Source organism: Larus michahellis, chromosome 6, assembly GCF_964199755.1.
Source record: "Larus michahellis chromosome 6, bLarMic1.1, whole genome shotgun sequence".
Classification (NCBI taxonomy): domain Eukaryota; kingdom Metazoa; phylum Chordata; class Aves; order Charadriiformes; family Laridae; genus Larus; species Larus michahellis.
The window spans coordinates 56,043,747-56,058,405 of record NC_133901.1 but is presented as its reverse complement, the minus strand read 5'-3'; the positions used below and the strand labels follow the sequence as shown (position 1 = coordinate 56,058,405).

The following is a 14,659-nucleotide window of genomic DNA, read 5'->3' as shown; positions in this document are numbered from 1 at the left end:
AAGTAGGGGCATACCTGCCCTTCTTTCAAATCTGTTCTTGTCTTGAAATACATCTTCAGCATAATTATTACACAGATAGTAAATTCAAGCAATAATGTGGTGATTCTACACATCCTTTTATATGAAATATGTAATAGGTACTTACCAATTTCCCTGTGGTGTTTACAGACTATGCCAAAAATTGAGTAGAATGCAAGGTAGATACTTAACAGGAGGAAAAAATTTGACAGTGTTCTGATTCCAGGTGTAGATTCCCTCCTGAAATCTACACAGAAGAAACCAAAGCAGGCTGGAACTCCTTCAAAGCCACTGTCAAAAGACTAGTAAATAAACTGCGTAAATTCTAGGACCTCCCCTCCCCAAGCATGTGTTTTAACATGGTTTTTTTTTTTTCCTGGCTCTTCAATTTGTTTGTCTCTAAATCTGAAAACGTCAGTGTTAGATGTGCTAATAAAAGGTAACTCTTGATGTGAAAAGCTCTGTAAGTAAAAATAGAGCTGATAATGTTGGGACAAGAAATAAAAAGGTTTTTCTTCCAACCCCAAACTGGCTTCTTAATCAGAGAGAAAGATATGGGTATGGACAGATAAGGTGGGATGTAAATTAAGAGCTTGTGGATTTGAAAGCCTGCAAAATAAAATGGGACTGGGGTGGGAGGAGTGCGTAGATCTGGGGGGATTGAAGGAATGCTGATGGATGTGGTGCACCTTGGGGCAGGAGAGGAGGGAGATTAGCATCCTGGATGTATTTGTGTATCCAGCTGGGCTGCTGAGGATAAGAATAAGAGAAGGTTTAAATTTGTACAATTATGGCCATGATGACTGTAGCACGATGGAGCTTGAAATTCTCAGATGGTAGTATTTGTGTAGTAATATGCAGTAGCTTAACTTGGAGATTTCAACATATCTTTAAAGTTATCTATAACTGTGTATATGGGCGGAGGGGATTTTGGCAGCTAGTCTGATTGTGGCTACCATCTAAAATGAATAAATTTCCAAGGTAAAGCTAGACAGAATCGTGTGAGCTCATTGTCCGTGAAGTACAGGAGTTTTCATATACCTCAACTGTTTATTCTTGAGTCTAGTAATAGGGCTGCTTGATCAATGCATGTTTTTTCAAAAGATACCCATTCTGGTTTAGAAGACCCGTTCCATAACTACTTGCTATTTTCTGTGGCTGTCTTCTGCACCCTTTTCAACTCCTCCAGAGTTCTTGAAATACAGACACCAAACCTACTCTGCATTGTAGTATGGATCTTCATGCATCAGATGTAAAAACCCTGCACTCCTCCTTGCTGTTTATATTTTTTGCATCTTTTGGTCATTGCAGTCATCAAGGTTATGTGGAGTAGAACTTGAGGTATCTATAGAGTGAAGCAGTACAAGTCTGATAGTTGAAAGACTTGACCTGAACAGTTAAAAGACAAAAACCAACAACACCCACCCCCCGCCCCAGACCAACCTTGTCAACAGCTGTCATCTTTTCTTTACTTAGGAGCCTAACTATCCCACCAGTAGACTAAGTTCAGCATTCCATGATTCCACGTTGCTTTTAATTGGTTTCCTGTGAAAGATTTAAGCAACAGTAGTCAGTCAATTGTGAGTAAGGGAGGATATGGCAAGTCCTGCGACTGCTGTGTTGTGCTGACTTTTTCCTTAGTCTCTCTCCTCAAAAGAAAATCAGCTTAGAAACAAATATGTCATGTATGGGACCTTGCACATCCTCCCTGCACATCCTTTCTGGCCTCTAGTATTCATAGCATATTCTCCTTCGCTTATCTGTCATGCACCAGAATATCTGGATATATCTGGCGGATATAGGACAGTCTAAATTTGGAGGAGTATGTAAACTCCTCTTTTAGCTTTGGGAATCTAGACTTGAAATATTTGTAATATGCCTGATTTTCCCCTTGAGCTGCACTTTAAGATGCCAGAAACTACATTTTGGAGCATTTCCTGCTATTTGCTGGGAAAATTGAGATGATAATACCTGGTGAAGTGAATCGTATTCTGTCATGAAAACCATGGTTTTCAGAGAATAATTTTTTTTACAGTAAATGAAACACATTTGTAACTCTCTTCCTTTTTACTAGGTTACTTCTGTTTTCAATGAGGTGACATCATCCTTTACTTTGAATCCTAAAATTCTGCAGCAGTTGGACAGTAAACGACAACAAGTCCAAATGACTGTTACAGAAACAAATCAAGAATGGCAAGTGTTGCATCTGCGAGTCCATACATTTGCTGCATGTGCAGTTGTGAACTTGCATCAACTTCCAGAAAAACTAAATCCTGTTATAAAACCCTTAATGGAAGCTATCAAAAAAGAGGAGAATACACTGGTACAAAACTATGTGGCTTCATGCATAGCTAAGTTACTTCAGCAGTGTACAACAAGGTCTCCTTGCCCCAACTCAAAGATTATAAAAAATCTCTGCAACTCCCTCTGTGTGGATCCACATCTTACTCCACTAGCAGCATGTCCTGCACAGCCTCAGAGTAGCCATGAAAACTCAAAAGGTATGATATCTAAGACTGCCAGGATTCTTAAAATATGTCTGCTTGTCTCTGAACTGTTAAAATGAGTATCTGAGGGAGTCTTGGTTTTGTTGTTTTTAAAATGCCAGCAACTGAGTCTTCATTTCTTAATAATTATTTCATTTAGGTGTCTTAAATTACACACTGTGTGCAACTAGTGATGTGTATAGTTTTCAGAAACTTTATGTATAAAAGACTTTTGTTCCAGTTTTCGATTATTTACTGTTGTTCAATTATTATCCACTTATGATCACATTTCATTTACATGTGTTACGAAGCTTTTCATTGAAATTGAATCAGTATAGAAATTAGAGTAGCTGGTTAAAAAAAGTCTGACTTGTGTTATGTTCCATAGGCTAACAGTAAGATAACAAAAGATGAGGATAGTGTTGGAAAGGAACAACTCGAGGCCAGGCTGGATGGAGCTCTGAGCAACCTGGTCTAGTAGGAGGTGGCAGGGGGGTTGGAACAAGAGGGTCTTCAGGGTCCCTTCCAACCTAAGCCATTCTCTGACTCTGTGGATTATCTTCAAATGACTATTGCTAAAAATGTATGGATTGAATGAACAACACAAATTAAGACCTTAATACTCTCAAAGATTCTAACCTGCTTTAAGGTTTGACCGTTATGCATTTTACTTAATGAATGCATCCTCCTTCCTCTCAGAGTAGAATAACATTCATACCTGATTGAAAATTAGGCTGATTGGCATAAATAGAAACATCAACAAATCCAAAGATACTGATGGCATCTACTGTTGTATTGTGGTAGAAGTCTTAAACTGTTTATAAAGGACACAGAATGTGTTTGTTTAAACTTTAGAACTTAATGTGTTGTTTTACATAAAAAACAACTGTGCAAACTTTTTTCTATGTGACTGAAGTTTTGGTACCTGTATTTCTTGATAAATAAGAATTTTTGTGGCAATTTGCACACTTAGATTTTCTTTACAAGTCTGTAATGTGCTCTTAACAGTAACTCTACTCTGTACTTAAATTTTTCCATCCTTGAGGATGATGACATGGGGTTTCTTAAAGCAGGTTGAGATCTGCAGGTGACTTGTAGGAAGCTATCACTTCCACCTACGTTTTAAACTGCAGCTTCAATCATTGTCAGCTATTCTCTCTTTTCCTTTAGGGCCCAACTCTGATAAAGATGGGATGCATCATACAGTTACAAAGCACAGGGGAATAATTACACTGTACAGACATCAGAAAGCTGCTTTTGCCATCACAAGTCGGCGAGGTCCTACTCCAAAAGCTCCAAAAGCCCCAATTGCAGATCTTCCTACTGGTAGTAGTGGAAGCATTCCTACGGAACTTGATGAGGTAAACTTCAAAAACTCGCATTTGCAACTTGCACATCCATTCGTCCCTTCCATTAGTTTGAATTCACTGGAGTTGATAGCATTATAATAGGGATGTCAGGATCTTTTCGTGAGAGAACTGGGTTGACATAAAACTTTGTGATGCAGGCAGCATAGGTTAGTTGATGAGTATATGAAGTTTTAAATCTTCAGTGTGTCAATAAGAAAATTAATATTCCTGAAATATCTCACATTTAGTATGGGATATGAATATCTCAATATAAATCCATGCAAATGAATTTCCACAAACTGTGCTGTGATTGTGTCCCGCTACCTGTTTTAATGTTGGTTATCTTGATGCACAATAGAATCTCTGAAGCATTACAAACAGTATTTGAAATATGACCGGCTTTAGGATATACAAGTGACTTCCACACTTGATATGCTAAATATTTTTGTTACTGTTTTATTCATATAAAACTTCAGTGTGTTTTAGTAAGACCCTAGTCAGGACTGTGAGTCCTAATCAGTGTTGTGGATTTTGTTCTTAATTGTTAAAGTGATTTTTATCAATGCTGCTTTCTGAAGAGGGTGGGAGGAAGAGAAGAGGCTTAATAACAAATCAAGTATTGCTTTTGGGAAGCTTTTCTAGCATGCTACTGTTCTTGGTGTCCCCTATATTGGCAATATCTGAAGTTCTGGAGCTGGAATCAGTTGGAAAACCTCTTGTTGAAGTGGACCTGTGTCAGCAAAAGTCATATCCCGAAACTTCATAGGATTTAAATAACTTGCTGTAACAGATTTTAACTTTTTTACCTGTATAAAAGATAACTTACAAAGAAAAAAATGAACCCGCAAATGTGTCGTAGGTGGCTATAAACACAATTAGAATTGAATGCCTATATAACAATGGGAGCCTCCTTGAAAATAATTGTTACTCTTAAATGTATCTGTCCTCATTACTTTATTAAATTGTTTAATTCTAGGCTCAGAAACCTTATGTTGTACAGAGAAGAGGAGCTGAATTTGCCTTATCTACTATAGCTAAACATTTTGGTGCTGAAATGGCAACGGGATTGCCACATCTCTGGGATGCTATGGTTGGTTCATTAAGGAACAACATTCACACAAATAATTTTGGTAATTACACTTCTGATTTAAGCTGAAGAGGGGGGTGGGGCTGGTAGGCTGAGTGCAGTAGGTCAGTCTTAAACTGAACACCTTTTCTGTTTTTAACAGACCGAAAGTCCTTACTGGAAAAAGGAGATGCTCCTGCCCAGGAGCTAGTAAATTCTTTACAGGTTTTTGAAACAACAGCAGCTTCAATGGATACTCAGCTACATCCTCTGGTAATCATATTCCAAAGCAGCTTTTGTATGAAGCACTTAAGTCTGTTCATTGCCACTGTTTTAAATCTTTGTTTTCTAAGGCTTCTCTTTAGATGTCTTCCTAATTTTGCTCAAATGGTGTTTTTATTGCACTTACTAGCCTGCCTGTTCTCCAAGTCCTTGTATTCTAGTCTTGATAAACTGAAGACATGGCCTTCTATCTTCAGCAGTTAAGTTGTTAGGTTTCAAACCTATTTCTTCCCTGCGTTTGAGTTATGACAGTATTTATGCTATTGTGTTATATTGAAATCAGCATTTCAACTCTGTTTTATTCTAATTACAGATATCCTAAACCTGGAGAACAAGCAGGCTCCCTGTGCAGGGAATGCAAAAATTATGGGATATTTCAGTTACCCCCAAGTAGACTGGATTAGATTAATTTTTAATTATTTCTTTTTACTCACCACTCAATATAAAAAACTTAACATCTTATACGCAGTAGTAGGTTCTGAACTGACTATTTCTACTAAGCAGAGAGATCCTGGAGTTGGAGTTAGGATAGTTCTGTTAAAGTATCAGCTGAATGTAAAATACTGGTTGAAAAAAAATAGAAAGTTAAGAAAGAAACAGAACAAGAAAGTCACCATTATGCCTGCATCTGAATGCAATTTTCAGTACTAGCTTATATCCAGTACTATAGTTCAGAATAAATATAGTAGCACTGGAAGAGGCATAGAGAAGGGCAACAGGATGAGAAAAGTATGCAAGGAATAAGTAGGCCAGAACTCTGTCTGGAGAGGATATGATGGGAAAGGATTGGCATAAGGAGTGGCTGTAGAATTCTGAGCAGATGGAGAAGATTCATGTGGCACATATGGAATTGTTTCTTATCTATTTTAATAAAATACTGAAGCGATTTTGAGTTAATTTAGCATGACATGGAAAGATGTTTATATATATGTATTTTATATATACAGATATACATATAATGTGTAGTTAATGTGTAGATTGGTTTGGGGGGTACCAATACTGTACACAGGTTTCAAAAAGAATACAAAAATCCTAGAAAATCAAGGAAAGCAGAACTTCTCGTTCATCAAAGCTAATATTTTGAGAATTTTACACGAGTAAAAACATGACCATCTAGTATCTGACATAAAAAGTTATTTGTGCTGATGGAAGAAAAGGCATGTATGTACACACGTACCCCTTTGGGAAGATGTGAATTTCCTTCTGGGTGTCTGTCTTGTCACACAGAGTTAATAAGACTCCCAACATGGATAATTCATCTGCCTAAACAGAAATGTATGAGTCTAGGATGAATTTGCTAGCTGGAAGAAATTCTTTAATCTATGTATCTGTATTTAAGCAATACTGGTTTTTTTTAATATGAAAAGTTCTGAGTACTTAGTCATGTATTTTTTCCAGTGTGAAACACTTCCTTAATTATTCTTTAATTTGCATTTTGACTAAAACCCTAAACGTTTTATTACTCTCTGAATTTTAACTGTATTGGGGAGCAATATCTGTTCAAAGTTCAATTGTCTTTTTCTTCTGAAACAGTTTTTTGGTTCAAAACAATTTCTTGGTTTGGAACAATTAGATCTTGTGAAGGAGCTATTTCTAGCATTCTTTGGGAGGCAACAGTGTCTTTAAAATACTGTATACTTCAAAATAATTTAGTAATTTGTTTATAGTTCATATTAACCTTTTTTTTCACCTACTCTCTTTTTCTATTCAGTTAATACAGCATTTGTCTCATCTTTATATGTGCCTTCAACATCCCAGCACTGCAGTGAGACACATGGCTGCTCGTTGTGTAGGTGTTATGAGCAAAATAGCTACCATGGAAACAATGAATATCTTTCTAGAGAAAGTTCTACCGTGGTTGGGAGCAATAGATGACAACACCAAACAAGAAGGTGCAATTGAAGCACTTGCATGTATCCTTGCTTGAGTATTCAAAAATGCAGAAACCTCTTTGCAGTTGCATAATTTTGGGGAACAAAAAACAATGCCTGGAAAAAACAGAGGAGGAATGAAATAAAATGTTAAGCTATTTTTCTCCTGTAGGTAAGAAATAGAAGAAATGTAATTCAGGTTCTCAAACCATGGAATTCACTGGGCTAAATGTAGCTGGGTAGGTCAGATTTTTTTTATTATTTCTGTTGCTTTGTTAGTATAAATCTTTTTCATCTGCATGTAATACATTCATGATTTTTTACCTTTTGAGTGTGAAATCTGCCAGGTATATATTGATGTCAGACAATCCTGAACTGGTAAAAACTGTTTCCTTAATAACTGATCCAGGTGTAATGGAGCAGCTGGATGTTGGTATTGTTCCATACATTGTTCTTCTAGTGGTTCCAGTTCTGGGTAGAATGAGTGATCAGACAGACAGTGTACGTTTCATGGCTACTCAGTGCTTTGCAACACTAATTAGACTAATGCCTCTTGAGGTAAGCTGAAGTTGTAAGTATACTGAGTATGTGAACTGTCCTGTATCCACTTTTTCACCAGCCACAAAGTCCAAGCTTCTGACTTACTGAATGCTGAATAGATGTTGAGACCAGATCAGATAATTGCAGATATGTCTTTTATAATGCAACTGAGGAAAACTGGACCCTCTGTAACTTTCTAAACGAATGTTATAGTAAAATTTTTCGTTTTAATAAAGTGTATATTCATTAATTTTGCATGTAATTCTGCTTTTGCTAGTTTGGGCTCCAAAGTCCTAGGGGTTATATGTGTTACCTCCCTAGGTATGTGTGGTGTTGTATATGTGGTGAACTGTATTAAAAAAAAAAGTATTAATAGAAATAGTGCTGAGATAAGTACAGTTAACTTATTCCTAGTTCTGAAAATCAAAAAGCCCTGCCCTACAGCTTTGGGCAAAATATTACGCGTATTATGGTGCAGTAGTATTAATCCATACAGATTTGCTTCAGTTCTTCATGCCAACTACAACTTGCATACCTCAGACACTTCCTGATATTGCACTTCAAAGACTACAAGGCTTCTAAGTAACTTATTTTCACCACCAGATTGTAATAGAAGACAGTTCAGAACTTGTTTGCATGTTTCTAATGAAAAAAAGTAAAAATGTCAGTTTAATGGGTTTAGTATCTTTCATTATCTCAACTTTTAATTTAGCATAGAACCTTAGAATCATAGAATAGTTTAGGCTGGAAGGGACCTTTAAAGGTCATCTAGTCCAACCCCCCTGCGATGACCAGGGACATCTTCAACTAGATCAGGTTGCTCAGAGCCCCATTCAACCTGACCCTGAATGTTTCCAGGGATGGTGAGATTGAGATTGAAATAACTTTGATTAAGTTTTCGTAGACAAAGTTTCACACATGCTTTGTGCGTACAAAAAACCCTTATGGAGTGGTGGTTTATGGATACAGTTTTACTTTTTTAAATGGGAAGACTTCTTAGGGTATTCTTCCAGGTATTTCATAAAACAAACTTACATTTTTCAGTAGTTATAGTGGTATCATTAAAACAACAAAAAAACTTTCCACTCTTTGAATTTCATGTCCCTGAAGCATGACTTAGTTCTGTAACTACGCAAAGACCTTATCTAGTGTTTTTTGTTTATTGCTGTTATTTTATGTGCTACCTAAAATGCATTAATTCAGCTGCTGGATAAGTAAAAGTGATAGAGGTTTGAATAAGCTTGGAGTTTCTAATCCGTATTTCTGTATTGGTTTCTAATTGTAAGGAATTGGATACAATAGCAATACATAAGTTGGGAGAACTTAGCTATGCTCAGTTTCCTGTATCTTTATTCTCAATTTCATTATTCATTCAACCATAAAAATGAAAATATGACTGAGAGAAGGATTGTAAGATAAATGGTTCAACTTTAATCTGTCCTGTTTTATTGATAAGCGATCATGCTGCAAGTTGACCATATACTTAAACCAATTTGTATGGTATTCACTTTTCAGACATGTTCTTTTAAAAGAGAGGATAGGAAGAGCAGTTGAACAAGTAGGCTGTTGTCTGTGTTTATGTACATACTTAAATACCTTACTGGAACACTTTTAACATCTGAAATCTGGGTTAGTTTTCCCCATTTTCCCCCTTCCTTATTAACCACGTGCACAGTGGAATTATTTGATAGTTTTTCTTCTCAGCCAGGAGCCCTCGTAAAGCTATTAGTAACTTGGGTTTTGAAGTAAAGATAACTAAAGATGGAGGTGGCCCAGAAAACCGGGATGACAGATGTGATGATGGAAAATATCAGTGCCTCTTTTGCTACTGTATATTATTAGTAAGCAAGAATGTCTGAGCGTATTTGTCCCCAGATAGCTTCTTTGGTCTTCTGGCCTGGTACAGGAAGTACCTAGGAAGCCAAGGTCTGCAGCCACAAACCTTAGGTTTTTCTTTTTCTCAATAGCTTCCAACTTCTTGAATTCATCCTATGGATTTCAGTATCACTTTAGATTTAGTTCTCCTAATATCTGTAGGAGAAAAAAATCCATCTAACTTTGGATGGTAGAATGTCCTTTGGGTGTCAAAGGATTCTCTCTAGCCAGCCAGATAAACTCTCCGATTAGAGGAAGAATAGCTCAGTCTGTAAAATCTTACAAGGATGACTAGGATTTCCCCTCTTCTATGCAATTGTATCAAGCTTTTCAGTGTGTCCTTTTCAGGCAGAACTTGTCTTTTGCAGCCTACAGCTCTGGATGAGTTGATCTGCAAGGAGTCAAACAAGTATAGCACTGAGTTTGGATTTATAGAACTGAGAAGACTGCAGATCTTTGCCATCTGTTCAAAATGTCTAAGCTAGTATGAGGTTTTATTTCTTACTCTCTGTGTGAAAATTAAGTACTTGTAGCCCTTACATTACTGCTTTAAAAATATTATCCTAGGCTGGTATACCAGATCCACCAAACATGTCTGAAGAATTAATCCGAATGAAAGCTAAAGAACGTCACTTCCTGGAACAATTATTGGATGGAAAAAAACTGGAAAACTATAAAATTCCAGTACCAATCAAAGCAGAACTCAGAAAATATCAGCAGGTAACAGCTTATATTTTAAAAGAGCACTAAGTTCCAGTCTGGTAGGATTTTATGGAAGGGTAGGAGTTGTTCGGGTGCTTGGGTTTTTTGCTTGCGTTTTTTGGGGGGTTTAGTTTTCATTTTAGCTGTGCAGTGTGTATCCTGGACTCTTGGGTAAAGAAGAATAAATGAAGTAATACATGCCATTTATACTGTTTTAACAACATTTTTCTTCCCCTTTCTGGATTCTGTCATTTTTCTCAAGGAATGGCAGCAAACGGGCTGTGCCTTGCTTAGGCTGACTGTGGGAGCTCACCGCTGCAAAGCCAGGCCTCGTTGTACTGTTTGGCTGCTTGCGTTTCTACCTTTTTTTTCCCCTCTGCTTTGATTGAATGGGCTGTAGTGGATGTGTTTATGGCGGGAAACAAGCTCATAGTTTGGCAGTGGTGTGTGACAGAACATACAGATGTTTGAACTGAAGCTTAACTAGCCAAAAGCCACTTTTTTTACTTCTGAGGCACTCTTTCTATTTTCTGATTTCAGGATGGAGTGAACTGGCTGGCATTTCTCAATAAATACAAACTTCATGGAATTCTTTGTGATGACATGGGTTTAGGAAAAACTTTGCAATCCATTTGCATTCTTGCAGGTGATCATTGCCTCAGGTAAGCTTAAACAAATAACATTCTATCTTAAAGACTTTAATGATAGGCTTTATCCATGGTAATGACTCTGGATGTAGACCTGGGCAACTGGCTGTAGGTGGCTTTGCTTGAGCAGGGGGGTTGGACCAGGTGACCTCCAGAGGTCCCTTCTAACTTCAATGGTTCTGTGAAAAATAATTTTTTTGAACTTCTTTTGATATTCTTGAAGGGCTCAGGAATATGCAAGAACAAAACTGGTGGACAGTGTTCCTCTTCCCTCCTTGGTGGTGTGCCCTCCTACACTCACAGGACACTGGGTGGATGAAGTGGGCAAATTTTGCTCAAAAGAATATCTTAATCCTTTGCACTATACAGGACCTCCTACTGAGAGAGCAAGGTAACGCGCTTTGCATTTATGACAGATAAGAGTGAAATACCACACACAGAATTTTGCAATTCACTTTACTACTCAAGCACAGTTTGTAGGCATGGTAAAACTTATAGTAGTACTTTTAAAGGCTGAAATAATAACATATGTAAGGAACACTTGAGTTATGATCTCTCTTTTTTTCTTAAGATTACAACACCAGGTGAAAAGACACAATCTCATAGTGGCTTCATACGATGTTGTGAGAAATGACATTGATTTCTTCAGGTAAAAATTGATTCATTTTCTGAGGTTTTTATAGCTTAGAATTTTAAATGCTACTTAAGTCTATGTTCTTCTTTTCTAGAAATATTAAGTTTAATTACTGCATTCTTGATGAAGGCCATGTAATAAAAAATGGAAAAACAAAGCTGTCAAAAGCAGTAAAACAGCTGACTGCCAATTACAGGATAATTCTTTCTGGGACACCAATCCAGGTAACTGCTTTTCTTTTTTCCTAAGGAGTTGGGTAAGTACTAGAAAACAAGCAAGAGGGGTCTACTTTGCAGTCCATTTTCTTGTGCTTTTTATCAGAGTTGTCTTGTTCAAAGTACACATTGTAAAAAAAGCCTTTCATTGCTAAATGCTTGAAACTACATCTTCTTCCTTTCCCAGTACACCCACGTATAGGGGAATGGGTACAGGATCTTGGTACTAATGGGGCTCAAACATTTGCAACAAGGCTTTCTCAGCCACTTGTTCATTAAGTAGCAGGCAGGGAAGGGAAGAGTGCATTTCCTTATACCTCTAGTTAAATTAGCAAGAAACTTGACTCAGAACTCCAGATTTGGGCTTTGTCCAAAATGACTTGTCTGTGGAGTATCTGTCTCATCCAGGACTAAGACCACCCATCTCCTGGGTTTTGTTGTCCAGAAGAACTCAAGGTGTTGCTTAAGACATCAGACGCAGTAGAAAGTCCATTTATATGTTAAACTGCATGTTCAGGTCTTCCTGTAACTTAAGTTCAAGAAAGAGCCACCAAGTTTCAGGAGCTCAAAAGTATGTTGAATTGTCATGTTTGTAGTATTTCATAGGCAGTGTGAAATATGTATGGAAATGTTTCTGATAGCTTTAACAATTCATTACTCTTGAAAACAATTTAACAATTTTTTTTATGTACAGAACAACGTCTTAGAGTTGTGGTCGCTGTTTGACTTCCTTATGCCAGGATTTTTGGGTACTGAACGCCAATTTGCAGCTCGTTATGGCAAACCAATACTGGCAAGTAGAGATGCCCGAAGCTCCAGTCGAGAACAAGAAGCTGGTAAGGATCAAACATTAAGTCTTTGGTTTTCTTGTTTTCTTCCTTTGTGAGAACTGCTAATGAGAAGAGAAAATATGGTCAGTGCAAACATAAGAGATTGGGGAGGGACTGAATGTTTTGACATTTTTTTCCCTAAAATACTGCTTTCACTGCCTTCACTAGGGGTTCTTGCCATGGAAGCACTGCACCGTCAAGTTTTGCCATTCCTGCTGAGGAGAATGAAAGAGGATGTACTGCAGGATCTTCCACCCAAAATTATTCAAGATTATTACTGTATTCTCAGTCCTCTACAGGTACGCTTAAAAAGTTGACTGGAAGCTTAATTTTTTCCGCACAGTTAAGACCACAAAGGAACCACATCTGTGTTCCTGGGTCAATCTGATGTCAGCTCCTGCATTCTCTGGGACCACAGGACTAAAAAGTTTTTCTAGTACACGTAAAAGAACTAATTTCAATCCAGTTGTAGTAGAGTGTTTCTTTAGCTTAATTTCTGGTATCATTCTACAAGAACAACATCTAAGCATCTACAGATTTTTTTAAAGAATACTTTCCAAGCTGAAAGAAAATAAATTGCAAGAGATTCCACTGCTACATATAAAATAGATTTATTGATTTACAATAATTCAGAACTTTAAGTCGAAACTCAAGTCTAAAAATAACTGTCTGTCTGTCTTCTGTCGGGTAAAACATACTTTTTCTCTTCTTTGGGGCCTGGCCTACAGGTTCAGCTTTATGAAGATTTTGCCAAGTCTCGTGCCAAATGTGATATTGATGAAACAGTTTCTTCCATTTCACTGAATGAGGAAACTGAAAAACCAAAGCTTAAAGCTACAGGTCATGTATTTCAGGTACAGATTTCTTCAGTAATTTTTACTACCTAGTTCATTGATTTCTGGTAACTGTATTTCTGGGTTCAATAAAAAATGAAAATCAAAATAGTTAACTTACACATTTGTGGCGATACGACATAAGTAAAATATTTAGATTTTTGGATCAGACTGCCCGGCATGTGATGTATAGCTATTATGCTTAAATTATATTTTTGTGTCTTAAGTCTTACAAGACAGTCTTAAATAGCTGAACACCAAAAAAATTTAGTGGATCTTGGATATTACTCTGAATTAAAAAATAATTACCAAAAGTGCAAAACCTCAAAACAAGAGGGAACTAATTTTGATCTCATCAGTTGTTACGCTACAAAATTAAGATTCTAAAACATGAACAAAAAAGTTTCGTTAAGGTTAGATCTGAATGCATGAAGGTTCATGGTCTTACAGAATTGCCAGCCAAGTCTTGGCTACTTGGAAACAATAATTCTCAAAGGCTCTGCACAGCTCTCAAACCCATCTACTGTATCGCACACAAATATGAGGGTGTGGGAAATGGTAGTCTTTGCGCTGTTCCTGAAACAGGAACCAAGATCATTATGATCCTAACACACTTGAAATACAGCCTTTCTTAATATAAATGTGCAACTTTAGGGTATATTTTCACTAAAATAAAGTCCAAATTGTGGAATGGGGCTGAGTGGCCCCTGTACTTAGAATCAATTTTGTTCATCCTTTTTCTGTAACTACATTGTTGCTAACCATTCCTTTGAACTTCATTTCTTAAATAAAGGCATTGCAATACTTACGGAAGCTATGCAACCATCCAGCGTTAGTGTTAACAACACAACATCCAGAATATAAAAGAATTACAGAGCAACTTGCAGCTCATAATTCATCACTTCGAGATATCCAACACGCACCTAAGCTGTCTGCTTTAAAACAAGTAAGTAGGCTTGCATGTTGTGCTTTACGTTTCCTAAATGTGTGTCTACTGATATCACAATTTAGAAGGTTTTGTTTAAGACTTCATCAATATGAAAACTGATCTTAAAACACTAGTTAAGTAGCAAATAGAATACAAGGGGGTGTTAGGCATATGTATTATTTTTCCTGTTAATTCAAGGGGGAGAGGGAGGCACAAGGTTGCTTCAAGGTGATGATGTTTACATAATTTTTGCTGCCCTGTCAAAAATATTTTACTTTGTTTCTTACTGCTGTTCCTCTTGTTACAGAAAAACTTTTCTCCTGTTTATTATACAGGAGACTATTAGCTTGATAATGTTAGATTGTGTTACATACTTAAATTCT

General features: G+C 37.0%; 1 protein-coding gene across 1 annotated transcript in view; it reads left to right on the top strand.

Moving 5' to 3' along the window:
- Window positions 1-14,659, top strand: part of BTAF1 (B-TFIID TATA-box binding protein associated factor 1) — a 47,216-nt gene that overhangs the window by 28,875 nt on the left and 3,682 nt on the right. The window contains exons 20-34 of the mRNA XM_074593286.1: window positions 2,093-2,519; window positions 3,675-3,865; window positions 4,830-4,983; window positions 5,083-5,192; window positions 6,913-7,114; window positions 7,482-7,630; window positions 10,055-10,207; window positions 10,730-10,851; window positions 11,060-11,227; window positions 11,408-11,485; window positions 11,565-11,694; window positions 12,380-12,521; window positions 12,684-12,814; window positions 13,244-13,369; window positions 14,142-14,294. Of these exons, the coding sequence (XP_074449387.1) occupies window positions 2,093-2,519; window positions 3,675-3,865; window positions 4,830-4,983; window positions 5,083-5,192; window positions 6,913-7,114; window positions 7,482-7,630; window positions 10,055-10,207; window positions 10,730-10,851; window positions 11,060-11,227; window positions 11,408-11,485; window positions 11,565-11,694; window positions 12,380-12,521; window positions 12,684-12,814; window positions 13,244-13,369; window positions 14,142-14,294 (2,436 nt within the window). The remainder of the gene's footprint in view (window positions 1-2,092; window positions 2,520-3,674; window positions 3,866-4,829; window positions 4,984-5,082; window positions 5,193-6,912; window positions 7,115-7,481; window positions 7,631-10,054; window positions 10,208-10,729; window positions 10,852-11,059; window positions 11,228-11,407; window positions 11,486-11,564; window positions 11,695-12,379; window positions 12,522-12,683; window positions 12,815-13,243; window positions 13,370-14,141; window positions 14,295-14,659) is intronic.